The 15,634-nt window shown below is 47.2% G+C and overlaps 1 protein-coding gene across 1 annotated transcript in view; it reads right to left on the reverse strand.

Moving 5' to 3' along the window:
• Positions 1-15,634, reverse strand: part of MYOCD (myocardin) — a 140,631-nt gene that overhangs the window by 108,960 nt on the left and 16,037 nt on the right. The window contains 1 exon segment of the mRNA XM_030207977.1: positions 5,753-5,818. Coding sequence (XP_030063837.1) covers positions 5,753-5,818 — 66 coding nt within the window.

Raw genomic sequence — 15,634 nt, forward strand, 5'->3', positions numbered from 1 at the left:
CTAGGGCTCTTCAGCTTGGAGAAAAGGCGGCTGAGGGGAGATATGATAGAGGTCTATAAAATAATGAGTGGAGTTGAATGGGTAGATGTGAAGAGTCTGTTCACGCTTTCCAAAAATACTAGGACTAGGGGGCATGCGATGAAGCTACAATGTAGTAAATTTAAAACGAATCGGAGAAACGTTTTCGTCACTCAACATGTAATTAAACTCTGGAATTCGTTGCCAGAGAATGCGATAAAGGCGGTTAGCTTAGCAGAGTTTAAAAAAGGTTTGGACGGCTTCCTAAAGGAAAAGTCCATAGACCATTATTAAATGGACTTGGGGAAAATCCACTATTTCTGGGATAAGCAGTGTAAAATGTTTTGTACATTTTTGGGATCTTGCCAGGTATTTGTGACCTGGATTGGCCACTGTTGGAAACAGAATGCTGGGCTCGATGGACCTTTGGTCTTTCCCAGTATGGCAATACTTATGTACTTAAGTCTATAAATGGCACCCAAATTTGGGCACATATAAAAATTAGTGTTAAGTGCTATTCTATAAACGGCACTCGGAGAATTGGGAACCATTTATAGGACAGCGTTTATCACCGGGATCCACACCCAGTTTAAGGCACAAGGGTTTACATCAATTCTCATGCCTAACTTATACACAGATCTCTATTATTCTATAAAGCTGTGTGTAAATTCCAGGAATGCCCCAATCTGCCCATGCCCCTCCCATGGCCATACCCCCTTTTCAGATCCATGCATAAAAGTTACGTGAGGATCCAGGCACCTAAAGATGTGCGCCCAAAATTTCAATTAATACACATTAGTGCCAATTATTAGTACCCAATTATTGGCGCTAATTGGCTTGTTAATCAATTGTGCATGTAAATTAGGTACATACCCATATCTTACTTGTGCAAGGTTAAGCGCTATATATAGAATTAGGAGCGCGTGTGCATAATCCAGCTGTGTTTATAAACAGATGATTCTGGCAATTCTGCAGTCATTCCCTCCACCAAATGGAGCCAAGTTAGAAACAGGATTTCCACAGCACATGCAGCCTTCAGTCAGAATAAAACAATGCATTCTTGCGGTTATGCCCCAAAGCACAATAAAAAAGAAAAAAAATAATAAGAAGCCCCAATCAGTGTCTGCTCAGTACTGACATTTGTCAGATGCATTGTCTCTGCATTTCCTCTCATCATCCATCCATTATTTCCAGGACATTTTTCTCACGATCTGTTCTTTATTCCCTTTGTCCCATGTGTCTCATTGCTGGAGCTGATTACCCAAAGCTGAAATATAAAGGAAGACACACTCGCTTTGCCAAAATACTGATCCTGCCTATGAAAAACCGTTTGGTATGAACTGGCCGAGGGGAGGAGCCCATTCATGTATTAACTCCTTCATTAGCAGTGTAGTTATCACTTTAGCACCAAAGGCATTTGGGATACAGTTTCACAGTGGAATCAAGCATTAGATTAATTAATTGATAGTGATAACCTGTTGTGTGTGAGTTTTGTGTTACAGCAGGGATCTGAAGTTATACCTTCTTCTCTTAGCGTATATGAATGCTTCATACGCCTAGAGAGCCCTAAGGTTTGACTTGGAGGTATATAGAGCTAGGCCCTAACTGGTCACAAAAACAAATTTCAGGAAACTAACTATACTGAGGAGATGTAAAACAAGCTTCAGTGCTCATTTTCTCTGTGTGACCCTGGTCTCAAATGTCCTAGTGGTTTACTCCTTCATTCTATAATCTTGTGTGCACAAAGTTTAGGCCTAGCGGGTAAAACTGTGCATTCCAGATTGTAGAATAGTTGCCAGTTACAGAAATTAATAAATCAGGTGATAATTGGAGTTAATTGGTGCTAATTGCTACTAACTTGCCATTACATATGTAAATTCTATAGCGCATAACTGCTGGGGGTGTAGGATGTGGGAGGGGCAGGGATGCATCCAGCATTTGCGCACTACGGTTACAGAATATTGTCAGTTACGCATGCAACTGACAGCATTTAGGCTGAGCATTTAGACCAGCATTTGACATGGCAAAAGTGGGCACAGTTTATGCTAATCCTATATAATAATCTGCACCTCCAACGTTCCATGTCTGGCTGCCTGGGTTTGAAACATCGCCTGACATCGGGCCAGCCTCCAGCGTTCCATTCCCCCTCACCGTCCCGCCCTCGCGTCAAGACGTAATGATGTCAGAGGGCGGAACAGTGAGAGGGAATGGAACGCTGGAGGCTGGCTGACATCAGGAGATGTTACGAATGGAACGGAAGCCAGCGCCAGCCAGCCAGAGAACGTTCAGGTACAAATCAAGGGGAGGAGAGAAAGGGAAGGGCAGAGCAGAGGCGAATTGATGGACATGGATGGAGGATAGTAAAGGAGAGAATCGCTGGACATGGAGGGGAGGGCAGGGGAGAGAGAAAAAAAAGAAAAAAAAAAAACCTTACATGACAGCCTTCCTAGGGCCCGTTTCATTGTTGAGGAAACGGGCATGATTCCACTAGTATTCTATAATGATCAGTGCGTTTTTCCTAGCAAAAACGGTGCCAGTACTCAAATGCTAGGCCACCCTTCAGGAATGGGGTGATTATTGAAGGACCCAACCCATAATAGCCAGGCCCCCTGCAACCAGTCCCAGAATCTATGACAAGACAGAATTGGTGTGTAGAGCCTGAGCTCTTTCATTAAAACTTGGGGTCCATGGGTCAATTTTAACAGACAATGGAAAAGGTGCCAATACTCAGTACCCCCAAGTACCCCCTCAAAAAAAGCCCTGATAATGATAGTTACCAGAGTAATTACAGTTGTGGAATTCACACTTAGCGCCTAACTTTAAATGACCTGTACAGAATTACCCCTTAATGTGCGCTTCAGTGTTAACTCAGAGGCCCTTTTACTAAGCAGCGGTATGCCCACCGTGGGCTTACTGTGCGCCAATTAGGAGCTACTGCCGGCCCAATGCAGGTGCCGATAGTAATTCCACCCCCAGCGTGCAGCATTTCTGGCACTAGCAGAAATATTTGAAAAATATTTTTGTAGGTAGTTAGCCAGCAGTAATTGGGCAGCACCGCTTGCTTCCCAGTTACCGCCAGGTTAGCGCGGGAGCCCTTTACCGCCACCTCAAGGCATTATTAAGATGGACTTTGGAAAATCCACTTCTTATTTCTAGGTTAAGCAACATAACATCTGTTTTACTATTCTGGGATTTTGTCAGGTACTTATGACCTTTGACTGGCCACTGTTGGAAACAGGATACTGGGCTTGATGGACCTTCGATCTGTACCAGTATGGCAACGCTTATGTTCTTCTGCTTTTATGGCTTAGAGCATTTTAATGCAGGAGCTTCCCATACACAAAGCCCATTTCTAATGCAGCCCAAAAATAGGGCTTTTTTTTCCAGGTCCCATGCTAATTTTTCCATTAGTACTTAACACGGGACTACAGAAATATTACTGTATTTTGCAGCAAGTCTTTTTTCCCTCACATTAAGCAAATGGTACCATTTAACATGGTTTAGTAAAAGGGCCCCTAACTTAGGCAACCTGCTACAAATGAGGAGAGGGTGCATTCCTGCATCCAGGCTGGGGAAGGCCTGAAGGAAGAAGTCCTGGGTTGTGGAAAGTCCTTACATGGCACAGGGTGGAAAGCTTGGATGTATAATGAAAATAAGTACTGCAAAATTATCTGTTCGGAAACCCATTGGGTTCAAAGAGCCCTGTGTGAGTGTACGAGGATAGAATTCTGGTGCAGTTTTGCAGGTTCTGGGAGTTGTCTGCTAGTCCAGGAGTAGTGGAAAGAGACCTGACAGACAGACAGGCTTATTTTCGAAAGTGATCGCCGGCGATCTTCCGACATAAATCGGGAGATGGCCGGCGATCTCTCAAAAGTGGCGAAATCTGTATAATCAAAAGCGGCTTTTTTGACACCATTGCCGCTTTCTTGTCGCTGTGCCGGCGAAAGTTCAAGGGGGCATGTCAGCGGCGTAGCGAAGGCAGGACATGGGCGGGCATGGGCATGGCTACCAGGTGGCCGGCTTTTGCAGATAATGGAAAAAAAAAAGCGGCGTTAAGCAGTATTTCACCGGGTTTACTTGGTCCTTTTATTTTCACGACCAAGCCTCAAAAAGGTGCCCCAACTGACCAGATAACCACCGGAGGGAATGGGGGATGACCTCCCCATAGTCCCCCAGTAGTCACCAACCCCCATCCCACACTAAAAAAATAAAAATAAAAACCTTTTTTTACCAGCCTGTATGCCAGCCTCAAATGTCATATCCAGCTCCCTGACAGCAGTATGCAAGTCCCTGGAGCAGTTTTTAATGGGTGCAGTGCACTTCAGGCAGGCAGACCCAGGTCCGCCCCCCCCCCCCTACCTGTTACACTTGTGGTGCTACGTGTTGAGCCCTCCAAGCCCCCCCAAAACCCACTGTACCCACATGTAGGTGCCCCCCTTTACCCATAAGGGCTATGATAATGGTGTAGAGTTGTGGGGGGGGATCTGGGGGGCTCAGCACACAAGGTAAGGGAGCTATGCACCTGGAAGCTATTTGTGTATTTTTAAAACATTTTTAGAAGTGCCCCCTGGAGTGCCCATTTGCTGTCCTGGCATGTCAGGGGGACCAGTGCACTACTAATGCTGGCTCCTCCCATGACCAAATGCCTTGGATTTCGCCGGGTTTGAGAGGGCCAGCATTTTTTTCCATTATCGCTGAAAAACAAAACCGGCCCTCTCAAACCCGGCGAACTCTGGCATTTGGCCGGGCTAAACCATATTATTGAAAAAAAAAGATGGCCGGCCATCTTTTTCTAAAATACGGTTCCAGCCAGCTGTTGTGCCGCCGACAAAATAGATCGCCGGTGACGTTCGATTATGCCCCTCAGAGTCTCCTAAAAAGTCTGGACTAGAAGCAGGGAGGACACATCTCGAAGAAGAGGAAGTGTTCCAGTGTCTATAATTTCCCACTCTTTTTGCTTTTGTGTGTATTTAGCATAGAGGGCAGCTGCCCTATGATACAAGGGGCCCCAAGTTTGCCTAAATCTGAAGGAGATGCAGCCTGCTGATGGATTTTGGGTCCCCTTTCAAAATTTCTGCCCAGCATGTTTAACACCAGTCCTTGATTATTTGTTCTGATTTCCATCACCCAGTAAAATGGGCCCGATATTTAAAAGCAATTATGTGCTCACTGGCAGTGATACCATTACATCTTACATCATTAGACACAACCAAAACTGCTGCCAAACACTGAACACAGAAGCAAGCAAAAAAAAAAACCCCAAATCCTAATATACTGTCACTGTAGGCTCTTACACTGCCTAAAATTAAATTGGTTTATGATAGTGATGAAAAGTAACAAGCTTTGATATACATTTTCCGTTAAGGACAGTTAGAGACATTGAAGGGCCCTTTTACAAAGACGCCCTAGTGTTTTTAGCTTGCGCTAAAAATAAGCATGCGCTAAACGCTAGAGACGGCCATATATTCCTATGGGCATCTCTAGCATTTTGCATGTACTAAAAATGCTAATGCACCTTTGTAAAAAAGACCCTCTAGTCACTAATGGTGGCAAAGAACGTGCTCAAGCTGGTTCTTGCATCTACATAACCAAAGCCTCCGAACTCGTATTTGTGAAATATCTCCCACTGTTCCTCTAGAAGGTAACAATGGATTGAAAAGAGAATAACTAGTCAGTGACAACTGTATCTGATGAAGAAATGTGGACAGAGAAAGTCATTCTGTGCAATACTCACGCGCCATGATGCCCTGGTCTGCCAAGTGCTCTCTTGTTCTCCTCTGCTGAAGTCGTAACTGTAAAACTGTTAAAGGAAGAATGTCAGGAAACAACCCTTACACTGCCCGTCTTAAGATTACTATTCCAAGATGTCCAGGATCTGTCAAAAGAAAGGTCTAGAAATCTTTCACTGAATCTAGTACTCAGTCAGTTAGTGCAAGAAGGAACACCTGCCAAGCCTCCCTCATTCAATGGAAGACTCTTGCTTTTGAAGGTCATCCCCTGCAATCCTGCTGCGGAGCCTAGAACTCCCAACTTAGCAACCTGCTCCACAATTGGCAGGAGAAGATGCGTTAACAACATGTCATATCCTATGGGATCAGTCTCGTGATACGAGCTGCAAAACTGACAGCTGTTATCATGAGACTGGTCCTATGGGAGCAGTTGTGTAGCCCACCCAGCAGTGGCAAAGTGGCCAGCTTAAGACTCCGGCATCTCTCCTCTCCAGGAGATCATGGGATCACTTAACTCCACTTCCCCCCAATTCCCCCTGGTACCTTTAAATCCTTTTAATTCTTTACAGGCAGCAACTCATTCCCCTTGCTTGCGCTGGCTCCGAGCCTTGCTTCTGATGCAACTTCCTGTCCTGTGAACAGGAAGTTGCATCTGAGGGAAGGCTCTGAGATGGCATGAGCAAGGGGAATGAGTTGTTGCTGCTAGCAAAGACCTAAAGGATTTAAAGGTACTGGGGGGAGGGGTCAGAGGAGTGAAGTGACTCCCCAATCACTGGGGGGGGGGGGGGGGAAGAGATGTCTGGCTACTCCCCTATGACGGCAGGGGATGATGTTTTATTAAGGCTTTTCCTTCTGCTGGAGGAGGCGGGGGCTTGTTGGTGCAGCAGTCGCAGAGATGAGGTTTGCAAGGGGTGGAGCCAGGAGGCAGTGGGTAGAGCATACCCTAAAAAATTGGGCCGCCATGGCAGCTCGGAGAAGGGCATTTAACTTGCTCAGTATGTTAAATTTAGGAACGTGATGGGGAAAGCCCTTTAAATATAAGAATAAATTTGTATATTTTTTATTTTTTGTTACATTTGTACCCCGCGCTTTCCCACTCATGGCAGGCTCAATGCGGCTTACATGGGGCAATGGAGGGTTAAATGACTTGCCCAAAGTCACAAGGAGCTGCCTGTGCCTGAAGTGGGAATCGAACTCAGTTCCTCAGTTCCCCAGGACCAAAGTCCACCACCTAGTGGTGTTCCTAGGGGGGCTGACACCCGGGGCAGATCGCCGATGCGCCCTGTCCCCTGGGTGCAGTGCCCTCCCCCGGTGCAGCGCGATTCCCCCCCCCCTACTACTACTACTACTATTTAACATTTCTAGAGCGCTACAAAGTGTACGCAGCGCTGTACAAACACAGAAGAAAGACAGTCCCTGCTCAAAGAGCTTACAATCTAATAGACAAAAAGTAAAGCATTTAAATTTAAAATATTTAAGCAGTCAAGCACAAGAGAACAGTCACAGAAGGACAGAAGATGTTGAAGGGTGGTCAGTGTGATTACCCCCCCCCGGCGAAAGGACACTCCCCCGGCAAAAGAACCCCCCCGGGTGCATGCTGCTGGGGGGGTGCTGCGCGCCGGTCAGCTTCGTTCATTTCCATGCTCCCTCTGCCCTGGAACAGGAAGTAACCTGTTCCGGAGCAGAGGGAGCATGGAAACAAATGAAGCTGATGGCGCGCAGCACCCCCCAGCAGCGTGCACCCGGGGCAGACCGCCCCCACCGCCCCCCCTTGGTATGCCACTCCTCCATTCCTTTCAGTGCCTTTCTCCAGCACTTTACCTTCCATGTACCAGGTGCGCAAGTCCATAAAGAACTATAACCATTACATTTTCTCCATTATAGTTCCCTTTCATTGTCTGCCACTAAAGCACTAAACCAAGAACAGCCTATCACCCTTTGTCTCAGCTCAATTCTATTGTCCTTATACATTCTGGTCTGAATTCAATCTTTATCTATTTATCTATTACTTTTTTGAAGGAATTCACTCAAGGCAGTGTATGTAAGCAATATACAATTACAGCAGTAAAAATATTCAAACAACAATACAAAGTATGGCATAGTATAAAAGGCGCCGAAAAATATTGGTACTAAAAAAGCGCTATTGTATAAGTTGCACTTAAAGTTCTAGAATTAGATTATGCACTGCACACAGACCCTCTAACAACCAATTAATACGTTTCTCCTGTGTTTTTGGTAACCATGAAAGGCCCTTGGCTCTGTCCTGGAATCCAAAGCTTAGTTCCTTAATGTTAACTGCTTCTAGTAAGTTGATCCCTCAAGCCTGTGACCTTTACACTATATCTTCAGCAGTACCACTGGACAGGCTCATGTCTCCTGCATTACTAACAATTTCATACCATCAATACATTATGAACTGTGTAGCAGAAATGTGGCCATTTTATTTTTAAGAAACAGTTTGAGAGTTATTTGAATTAGGAATAGCATCTGCATTTCAATTGTAGGATTCCCCTAATGAGCATAAAATGTCAGAGTAGGTATATTTAGGGAATTCAGCCCACTTTAAGGATGATTCTGTGTACCTGAAATAACCCCTCCATCCCCTAGCCTAGATCCACACTCTGCCCTTTTCTTGGTGGCCTCTACTCTTGTCATTTTGAACACGGTGCTGCCCCATGACCCACTGGACTACCAGGGATGTGCAATGGTAGGCCATGGGGGGAGGGCGGAATGCTCTGGGGGCTTAAGTAGGATTCTTTGTGGGAGTGGGGGTACTGGGAGGGGGGCTTAAGTTGAGGGCCTTGATCAGTGGACTGACAGTACAGACTGCCCCTTTAAGATGTGGACCGATGCTCCCTGGGACAGTAGAATAATACTGTTTGCAAGGTTGCTCACAAGCAGTGTTATTGAGATACCATGGTATCCTGTGCCAATGATTCCCTTGGTAAAAAAAAAATGGTGCGGTAAAAGTCACAACTGTTACCACACCTCGATAACTTCCCTACTTTGGTGGAGGGGGTGGGGAAGATTCTATATCTGGCACCTAAAAATCCACACGGAAAACATTTTCACCTAAGTGTATTCTATAAGTGTTGCCCAGTGTCTAAAACCATGCGCATCCATTTATACCAATGGTGTAAATCCTGGAGCGTAGATTTAGGCACAGAGGGCCATATTCTATAACTACGCATGTAAATTTCAGAACACCAACAAAATGCCCATTTCCTCTCCCATAACCACACTCCTCTTTGTCTGCATGCATGAGAAGTTAGGCACAGTGCATTACAGAATATGCTTAGCGAGATGTACTCATAAATTCTAAATTGCCAATTAGTACTCATTATTGCTTGTTAAGTGCCATTATCAACACTAATTAGCTTAAGCCAATTAAGTTACACGTATTGTTATAGAATCCACCTGGGTTTTAGAGCAGATTTTACAAAGGCATGTTAGACTCTACTCACATGTAGTGCATGCCAAAACGAGACTACCACCAGGCTACCTTGCCCCCTGGCAGTAATTTCAGATTTGCTTTGTGCCCGTAATACCTGGATGATTTATTTCCTCCTAAGCACGGCATTTCCATAAGTAATAAGCAATTGGTGCATGCCAACCAGTCACCATACAAGAGCCCTCACCACTAGATCAATGGGTAGCGTTAAGGGCTCAGGCTGGTTTTAGGCGCGTGCTTGTTTCAATTTTACCGCATGCCCTTTTCCCGTCCCATTTTAAAAAGCCTTTTTTGCAGATGTGATGAAAACTGGCCCGGTGCGTGCCAAAAACATGCACCCACACTACCGCAGGCCACTTTTTACCATGGCTTAGTAAAAAGACCCCTAGGCGAGGGTTTACATAATATTTTGGTAATACATGTGTGAATTTTGGCATAGAAATAACGTTTCTTGAATCAGAATGAGAAAGTGGCATCAGTTGGGGGGAAACAGAAAAGCACCAGGGATGCCTCTGTCTTCCTCCCTCCTTTAGGGGCCTTTTTACTAAGCCGTGTAAGTGTCTATGCACACCCAATGTGCGCCAAAATGGAGTTACTGCACAGCCACCACATGGCTCTTGCGGTAATTTTATTTTTGGCACGTCTGGTATTGGACACACTCCAAGTGGCATTTGGCATGTGTAGGTAATTACTGCCCAGTTATGAGACTTTACCGCTAGGTCAATGGCTGGCGGTAACGTCTCAGACCCAAAATGGACACACGGCAATTTTCATTTTGCCGCACGTCCATTTTCAGCAAAAACTTTTTAAAAAGGCCTTTTTTACAGGTGCGCTGAAAAATGATTCTGCGTACGCCCAAAACCCGCAGGCCATTTTTCAGCGCACCTTAGTGAAAGGAGCCCTTAGTACTTTTCCCATCCTGTAATGGTATCTGAGGAGGCTCTCTTATGCCTCTCACCCATCTAAGGAACCATGGAAAAAGCTGAACATTTGAATTCACAGCATGTTTACTGTGGCAAAAATCTGTGTGAAATGCACAGAGGGACTTTTCCCAATCTTTAAATAAAGACCCTGAGGAAAAACTCCCACAGTGCCTTTTCTACAAATTTCTGCTTGTACAGATTTCCTTGTTGCGCAAAAGATAGATGGTCTCAAGTCTGTACAAGCACATTTTGACCTACCTTTGCCCTAATCTTAACTCCAATCATATGTCTATATCTTCAGGTCAATACTCAAAACAGCAAAGAGAATGCATAATTTAAATGTCCATTACAAGGTTTTCGAATTCTATGGAAAAGGAGTAGTGTAATCAACATGACACTTCCAAAGAGGACAGGAAAATGATGAAAAAGTAAATGACCGACCCCTGTGGTACACCACTGATAACATCCCTTTCCTCCAAGCAAGCCACTACCCTCTGTCTCCTTCCATTTAACCAAGACCTTGCCATATTAATGCCCCCTTTGCAGTTACATGCTAGCATAAGTACATAAGTATTACCATACTGGGAAAGACCAAAGGTCCATTAAGCCCAGCATCCTGTTTCCAACAGTGGCCAATCCAGGTCACAAATACCTGGCAAGATCCCAAAAAAGTACCAAAAAAACCCATTCTATAATCCTTATCCCAGAAATAGTGGATTTTCCCCAAGTCCATTTAATAACGGTCTATGGACTTTTTCTTTAGGAAGCCGTCCAAATCTTTTTTAAACTCCGCTAAGCTAACTGCCTTTACCACATTCTCTGGCAATGAATTCCAGAGTTTAATTACACGTTGAGTGAAGAAACATTTTCTACGATTCGTTTTAAATTTACTACAGTGTAGCTTCATCGCATGCCCCCTAGTCCTAATATTTTTGGAAAGCGTGAACAGTAAAGTTACTAAGATTCACAGCATGGTGAGTAACATACATAACATAGTAACATAGTAGATGATGGCAGAAAAAGACCTGCATGGTCCACCCAGTCTGCCCAAAAAGATAACTCATATGTGCTACTTTTTGTGTATACCCTACTTTGATTTGTACCTGTGTTCTTCAGGGCACAGACCGTATAAGTCTGCCCAGCACTATGTTAGCTATTATTAGGAACTTAGGAGCCCTTTTACGAAGGCGCTCCAAAAAAATGGCCTGCGCTGGTGTAGGTGTGTGTATTGGATGCGCGCATGTCCATTTTCAGTGTGCCTGTAAAAAAGGCCTCTTTTCTTTTGCAGAAAATGGACGTGCGGCAAAATAGAAATCGGTGCGCGTCCATTTTAGGCCCGAGACCTTGCCGCTGCCACCACCCATTGACTTAGCGGTAAGGTCTTATGCTTGCTCCAGTCCATCGGCTCCAGCGTGTTCCAGTCCGCCTGTTCCAGTCCATCGGCTCCAGCGTGTTCCAGCCCGCCTGATCCAGCCAGCGTGTTCCAGCTCGTTCCAGTTCTCCTGAGCCCAGCTTGTTCCAGCCCGCCTGATCCTTCCAGTCTATCGGCTCCAGTGTGTTCTAGTCCGCCTGATTCAGCTTCTTCCGTCTTGCCCCAGTCCACCGGATCCAGCGTATCCAGCTAGTTCCAGCCGCCGATCCAGCCTTCCCCCTGCTGTCCTTCGGCTCCAGTGTGTTCCAGCCTGCCTGACCCAGCCTCTCCTTGCCTACTCTAATTCTTCTGCTCCAGCGTGTTCCAGCTCGTTCCAGTCTTCCTGATCCCAGCTTGTCCATCTGCTCATCCTGTCACAGTTCATCTGTTCCTGCTTGTTCCAGCCTGTCCATCTGTTCCTGCCTGCTCCGGCTTGTTCCTGCTTGCTTCAGCTTGTTCCGGCTTGCTCCATTCCATCTGCCTATTAACAAATCAAGTAACCTGCCTGCCTGCTTACGAGCCTCTCAGCCATTGACTTACCTACCTGCCTGCTAGCTTATCAGCCATTGACTTACCTAATCGCCAACCCAAAACCTATCGTCAAGCCCTATCTATCTGCTTAACACCTCAATCATTACATAGGCACCCATTAACACCTGTTAACTGCTTAACACCTCATTCACTATACAGTCACCTGTTACACCTCAGTCACCACCTATGGCCCCTGTCCATGTTCTCTTCCTTGCCCTGTCCCTTCCTAATCTTCTTTCCCCCCCACTCCCACTGTCTACCATTAGAACTACCCGCTGCCCTCCCACCCTGCCCGCCACCGCAATACCCTATTCACCTCCATCCCTCACCTCACCATCCCTCTTGTCCCCCTCCTCCTTCCTAGCTCTCAACCTTCGGCACCTCCTTCCTGCCATTAACCCATCCCCTTTCCTCCTAAGTACACCCCGTCTTCGTCGCCTTCGTCGCCCGACCTCCCCCACCCTCCTCCGCACTCTCTTGCTCCTCCTCCTGCTATCCGCAGGAGACATTAACCCTAATCCAGGTCCCCCTCACCTATCCCCGTCCTATCCCTGCGAACGATCCCGGGACGTCTCCAATCTCGTCTCTATTCCCCTCCTTCCCCCCTCCTCCCTCCCCTTCTCATGCGCTTTGTGGAATGCCCACTCAGTCTGCAACAAACTGTCTCTCACCCACGATCTCTTTATCTCTCGCTCCCTTCAACTGCTCGCCCTAACCGAAACCTGGATCTCCCCGGAAGACTCTGCCTCAGTTGCAGCCCTCTGCCATGGAGGCTCTCTCTTCTCCCACACGCCCCGCCCAGTTGGCCGCGGCGGAGGCGTTGGGCTACTACTCTCACCCTCCTGTAGTTTCCAACCCTTCAACCTTCCGCAGTCTCACTGCTTCTCATCCTTTGAAGCCCATTCCATCCGGCTATTCTACCCACTACCACTCAGAGTGGCAGTCATTTACCGCCCCCCTGATAAATCCTTCCCTTCCTTCCTTACCGACTTTGATGCTTGGCTCTCTGTCTTTCTTGACCCCTCATCTCCGTCCCTCATTCTCGGAGACTTTAACGTACATGCTGATGACCTATCCGACCCCCATGCTTCTAAGTTCCTCACCCTAACATCCTCCTTCAACCTCCAGCTGTGCTCCACCACCCCTACTCACCGTGACGGCCATTGTCTTGACCTCGTCCTCTCCTCCTCTGGCTCACCCTCCAATTTCCACGTCTCAGCTCTTCCTCTCTCCGACCATCACCTGATCACATTCACACTTCTTCACCCCCCCCCCCTCCACCCCGTCCAACTTTAACCACCACCTCCAGGAACCTCCAGGCTATTGACCCCTCCACCTTATCATCTACTATCTCTAATCTCCTCCCCTCCATCACGTCCTCCGCAACTGTCGACAAAGCGGTCTCCGCTTACAATACCGCTCTCTCCTCTGCTTTGGATACCCTCGCACCTTCGATCTCCCGTCCCACAAAACGCACCAATCCCCAGCCCTGGCTGACTCCTTGCATCCGTTACCTTCGCTCCTGCACCCGATCCGCTGAGTGCCTCTGGAGGAAATCTCGTACCCTTTCAGACTTCCTCCACTACAAATTCATGCTATCCTCTCTCCACTCCTCCCTATTCCGTGCAAAACAGGACTATTACACCCAATTGACCAATCCTCTCAGCTCCAACCCTCGTCGTCTCTTCACCATCCTTAACTCCCTCCTAAAAGTGCCCCCCGCTCCTACTCCCCCTTCTATCTCTCCTCAATCGCTGGCCGACTATTTCCGCGACAAAGTGCAAAAGATCAACCTTGAGTTCACGACCAAGACACCACCTCCTCTTCACCCTTTAACCCTCTCCCTCATCCAACCTACCCAGGTCTCTTTCTCCTCTTTTCCTGAGATCACCCAGGATGAAACTTCCCGCCTTCTTTCCTCCTTGAAATGCACCACCTGTTCCTCTGATCCCATCCCCATCAACCTACTCAACACCATCTCCCACACTGTCACCCCCGCCATCTGTCGCATCCTCAACCTCTCTCTCTCCACTGCAACTGTCCCTGACACCTTCAAGCATGCCGTTGTCACACCTCTCCTCAAAAAACCTTCACTTGACCCTACCTGCCCCTCTAACTACCGCCCCATCTCTCTTTTACCCTTCCTTTCCAAAATACTTGAGCGCACTGTTCATAGCCGCTGCCTTGATTTTCTCTCCTCTCATGCCATCCTCGATCCACTTCAATCCGGTTTTCGCCCTCTGCACTCGACTGAAACGGCACTCTCTAAAGTTTGCAATGACCTGCTCCTGGCCAAATCCAGAGGTCACTACTCCATCCTCATCCTCCTCGATCTTTCCGCCGCGTTTGACACTGTCAATCATGATTTACTTCTTGCCACGCTGTCCTCTTTTGGGTTCCAAGGCCCTGTCCTCTCCTGGTTCTCCTCTTATCTCTCCCACCGCACCTTCAGGGTACACTCCCATGGATCCTCCTCCACTCCCATCCCACTATCTGTTGGAGTTCCCCAGGGATCTGTCCTTGGACCCCTTCTCTTCTCAATCTACACCTCTTCCCTGGGCTCGCTGATCTCGTCTCATGGTTTTCAGTATCATCTTTATGCTGATGACACCCAGCTATACCTCTCCACACCTGACATTACCGCGGAGACTCAAGCCAAGGTATTGGCCTGTTTATCTGACATTGCGGCATGGATGTCCAACCGCCACCTGAAGCTGAACATGTCCAAGACCGAGCTCCTTGTCTTTCCACCTAAACCCACATCTCCTCTTCCTCCACTCTCTATCTCTGTTGATAACACCCTCATCCTCCCCGTCCCATCTGCCCGCAAACTTGGAGTCATCTTCGACTCCTCCCTCTCCTTCTCTGCGCATATCCAACAAACTGCCAAGACCTGTCGCTTCTTCCTCTTCAACATCAGCAAAATTCGCCCTTTCCTCTCTGAGCATACCACCAAAACTCTCGTCCATGCTCTCATTACCTCTCGCCTTGATTACTGCAACTTACTCCTCACCGGCCTCCCACTTGGCCATCTATCCCCCCTTCTATCCGTTCAGAACGCTGCTGCACGTCTTATATTCCGCCAAAACCGATATACTCATATTACCCCTCTCCTTAAATCACTTCATTGGCTTCCGATCAGATATCGCATACAATTCAAGCTCCTCCTCCTTACCTACAAATGCACTCAGTCTGCGGCTCCTCACTACCTCTCCACCCTCATCTCCCCCTATGTTCCCGCCCGCAACCTCCGCTCACAGGACAAAGCCCTTCTCTCAGTACCCTTCTCCACCACTGCCAACTCCAGGCTCCGCGCATTCTGCCTTGCCTCACCCTATGCCTGGAACAATCTTCCTTTACCCATACGCCAAGCCCCCTCCCTACCCATCTTCAAATCTCTGCTCAAGACACACCTCTTCAATGCTGCCTTCGGCGCCTAACCGCTCGAGAAATATAAAATGCCCCAATCCATCCACCCTATCAGATTAACTGTTCACTCGTCCTCTAGCTTGTTCACTTGTCTTTAGATTGTTCTCTTGTCTTTTAGATTGTAAGCTCTTTGAGCAGGGAC

The sequence above is a fragment of the Microcaecilia unicolor genome, chromosome 6 (assembly GCF_901765095.1).
Source record: "Microcaecilia unicolor chromosome 6, aMicUni1.1, whole genome shotgun sequence".
In the NCBI taxonomy this organism is placed as follows: Eukaryota; Metazoa; Chordata; class Amphibia; order Gymnophiona; family Siphonopidae; genus Microcaecilia; species Microcaecilia unicolor.